Here is a 3,994-nt window from a genome sequence, read left to right on the forward strand (position 1 = left end):
AGTGGGAGTGGGGTAGGGGAGGGTCTTAACCAAGGACCCAGGCCTGTGAAGGAGCACGCCCGGGTGCTCACTCCTCCAGCCCTTGTTTGATATGCAGCCTTACTCTGCTTCGTTACTTCAGTTTTATGGCAGTCTCCGATTGGGAAGCACGCAGCAGAGCCCATGGAACAATATGGGGGTAAGCTAAGACAGCAGCCAGTCCCAGATCCCATGCTGATGTCAAAAAGCATGACAGTGGCCCGGCCGGTGTGGCTCCGCTGGGTGAGTGTTGTCCCATGCGCCAAGTCGCCGTTTGATCCCCAGGCAGGGCACGTGTCCGGGCTGTGGGCTCGGTCTCCAGTAGGGGACGTGCAGGAGGCAGCTGATCGTGGATGTTTCTCTCCCGTTGATGTTTCTATCTCTCTCTCCCTTCCTCTCTCTCTAAAGTCAATAAAAACATATTTAAAGCCCTCGCCGGTTTGGCTCAGTGGATAGGGCATTGGCCTGCGGACTGAAGGTTTCAGGTTCAATTCCAGTCAAGGGCACCTTCCCTGGGTTGCGGGCATGATCCCCAAAAGGAGGCAGCCAATCAATGATTCTTTCTCATCATGGATGCTTCTATCCCTCTCTCCCTCTCGCTTCCTCTCTGAAATCAATAAAAATATATTTTTAAAAAAACATATTTTGGGCATTGGCCTGCGGACTGAAAGTCTCGGGTTCGATTCCAGTCAAGGGCACCTTCCCCGGGTTGTGGGCATGATCCCCAATAGGAGGCAGCCAATCAATGATTCCCAAAAGTCCTGAACTAGGCAGAGAGGGAGGGGACAGTGAGTAGATCCCGTCGTGACCCCGACCTTGTCAACCTTTCCGTCACTCGCGCCACATGGCGGTGTCTCACCTGCGGGGCCTCCGTGTGTGGGAGCTGGGGGTAGCGCAGGCCCATCAGGCTGAGGGCGCTGTGCCCATTCCTGCCCGCATACTTGTTGGCCAAGTCGAAGGCAAACTGGTAAGGCCTCTCTGAGAGGCCCCTGCAGGGCTCAGGGGAGCAGGCGCCCCGTCTGCGCAGGGTGGCCGCCAGCTTTCTGAGGGAGGCGTCCGGGAGCTGGTAGAAAAACTTCTTAAGGCTGGGGTGTCACCTGATCTGGAAGCAGAAATGAAGGCAGCCATCAGTGTTGCTGGCAGGCGACCCACCCACCCACCGCCTCTCCCTCAACTCCATGCAGCCAGGCGGGCCTCATTGTCCCTGGGATAAGCTCCCGGTTCCATTCCTCCCACAGCCGCTCAGAATCTGTTCTGCGGGTCCCGCTGCAAACAGCCGGACAACCTGGGGGCGAGGGGCAGGTGTTTGAGCCGGACAGCTGGGTGTAACCGCACCTACGCTGTGAGCTCTCGGAGCCTCTGCTCGGTCTGTAGAAATGGGAGGCGGATGCCCCCGCCCTGATTATCTGGGCGAGGGGTTGATGAGGTGGTTTATGTAAAATGTTGCGTCGGCCTAGATGTTGATGAATTTTAGTTCCCACCCTACGCCTCCTCCTCTTACTACCTAAATGTCTTAGGTTGGGTCATTCCCCCATCACCCCCCGCCTTAGGGCGAACAGAGACAGGTCTGGGGTGCAGCTCTCTTATGGGGAAATGATCCTGGGGAAACCCTGGTGGGAAATGAGGAGCTCGGATGGGAGAGCAGCCACACAGTCCCCTCGGGCACTCAAGAAACCAGCCCCGGAGCGAGGGGTTGGGGTGTGCACCCACCAGCTCCCATCAGCCACTGGTGGAGGACAGCTCTTGGGAGGTGGGGGGTGTTCATTCTAACCTACCACGTGGGTGGCAAAGTGGCTCTGGGGCCAGTCCTCAGGCCAAAAGATGCAGGCGCTTTGGGCCGGGCTACACGGTGGGGTCAGGTACCTACAGCGTCCGCCACACGACTCACTCATCTGCGACCTGCGCTCCCACCAATGACCCTTCATGAGCGATCTGTGTGTGTCTCTCTGAGGAGACGGAGGTTTCCAGGGCAGGGAACCGTCCGTAGAGGCTGTCTAGCAGGGGAGGGACATCTAAAAGCCTGAACGAGCTGGAGGTCACATAGGTGCTGAGAGTGTGCCAGGACCTCCCCCATCAAATCCATCCGGACTCGGAAGGAGGCTCCCGGGAGGTGGGACTTGAGCTGAGCTTCAGGGAGGACTCGGAGGTGGTCGGGCTGGCAGGGCGCCACACGAGCTTCGTATTATTTTGAACTAACCTGCATCTCACCTGCTAGCTGTGTGGCACTTTCTATCTATGCACTAAACTTGGCCAAGTAGGTATTTATCCCCCGTTTGCAAAAGAGGAAAGCAAGGCTCAGAGAGGCTAAAGGACACGCCCAAGGTCCCCCAGACACAGAGATGGGGGCTGCTGAGGCCCCGGGGCTGGCCTTGGGGGGACTGAGTGCTCTTACCTGCTCCCCCAAACGGCCGTCCACTCCTGGGAGGAGCGCCACCAGCTGCTGGATGACCAGCTCCTCTGGAAGATAAAGGAGAGTGGGCACGTGGTGCCGTCACACGCGGCTCACAGACGACTGTGCCTAACACACAGCACAGGCTGGTGGCGAAGGGCAGAGGGGCGCTGTCCCCGAGCTAGCGCTGGGCCTGAGAGCTGGGCCCCGTTGCTTTACGGAAATAGAAGGGGCTTTGGGCGGCCACGCTTCCCCCGCAGCCACTTGACAGATACACGAAAGCTGAGCCCTCGATGTCCCCACCCAGGCTTCAGAGCAGCAGGGTCAGGAATGGAGCTGGGACCAGAAAGGGGGAGGGGACTTCCCGGCTACGGATGGAGCGGGAATGTCCCCATGGGCCAGGCTGTAAGCAGCAGTGTGCGGGGGCTGCTCAGGCCACGGGCTCATTGCAAACTGTCGGGGAGGCTGTGGGCCCTGGTTATCAACTGCTAGCAGTTGAAATTGGCCACAGTGGGGATATTTGTACCACAGAAATCTGCAAAGGCTGCAGCTCGGGCTTCCCTGCTTGACACCACCCCTGCCCTCCGCCCAGCCTGCTTGCCAGCACACCTCTCCTTATGGGACCCGGAGCAAGCCGGGAATTAATGAAATCTTCGAGCAAACCCATGGTGTGGGGTGGGGTGAAGTTACATCCCTTAGAATAGACTGGGTTCTCTGCCTGAAGAAGGCTCTCAGTCTCCAACTCGGGCTGGGCAGCCCCAGCTGAACGGCTCCCCTCCCCTCCCTGCCTTCTAGTCTCCTGGACAGTTGCCAGCTGCCCTCCGGCTCCCTAGTCGGGCTCAGCCTGGTAAGTCCACGGGGCACCGTCCCAGGTGAGAGCAGGTGGTACTAACTAGATTCACACGCTCCGTCCGGCGGAGGTCTCCCTTCTGGCTCGTGGCTTCTGGCCTCGGAGGGTGATTCTGAGGGTCCGACTCGTCCCCCTTCTGCGGGCGAAGACTCCCGGAACTCAGGACCCTCCGGATCTGGGGCAAAAGGAGCTGCTGTGAATGTGTTTGCACCAAGTCCTCAAGCGTGTCACTGCCCCCGGGGCTGACAGCAGTGTCCACAGGCACTGGCAGGAGTGGGGCCTCTGTTCCAGGCTCCTGGGTGAGCCCTGGCCCCTGGGCCCACGTCAGAGGAGTTCACGGGACTCTACCTGCCCCCTCCCGAAATCTTTCTTTCTCACACCAACCCCTCGGCCTCCTCTCTGCCCTGGAGGAAAACAAGCAGGCCTGCCAACAGGTCCCACCAGGCAAGCTCAGGGTTCCCTGTCACCCTGCAGTCCTTAGCCTGTGGGAACCTCACTTTCTCCATCTGTCCGATGGGAGTAACAAGACAGGCCTCGCAGGTTGTGAGCTGGTTAAATGAGATACTATGTGTGCGCGTGGCATGGAGAATCACTCCAGAGGTCAGGGGATCGCTGTGCACCAGCGGTCCTCACACTCGGAGCAGCGAAAGACAGCCCCGGCCTATCCTCCTCGGCCTGTGCCTCTCCATTGGCGGGTGCACTTGCCTAACGCACAGAGGCACTGTTCTCCTTCCACC

General features: G+C 59.2%; 1 protein-coding gene across 1 annotated transcript in view; it reads right to left on the reverse strand.

The window, feature by feature from the left end:
• Positions 1-3,994, reverse strand: part of LOC102757121 (chromosome unknown open reading frame, human C6orf222) — a 12,394-nt gene that overhangs the window by 1,414 nt on the left and 6,986 nt on the right. Inside the window, exons 9-12 of the mRNA XM_015560844.1 lie at positions 3,312-3,499; positions 2,411-2,475; positions 1,116-1,120; positions 878-1,061 (exon numbers count right to left, since the gene is read on the reverse strand). Of these exons, the coding sequence (XP_015416330.1) occupies positions 878-1,061; positions 1,116-1,120; positions 2,411-2,475; positions 3,312-3,499 (442 nt within the window). The remainder of the gene's footprint in view (positions 1-877; positions 1,062-1,115; positions 1,121-2,410; positions 2,476-3,311; positions 3,500-3,994) is intronic.

This window comes from Myotis davidii, unplaced genomic scaffold (genome assembly GCF_000327345.1).
Source record: "Myotis davidii unplaced genomic scaffold, ASM32734v1 scaffold1036, whole genome shotgun sequence".
Taxonomy (NCBI): Eukaryota; Metazoa; Chordata; class Mammalia; order Chiroptera; family Vespertilionidae; genus Myotis; species Myotis davidii.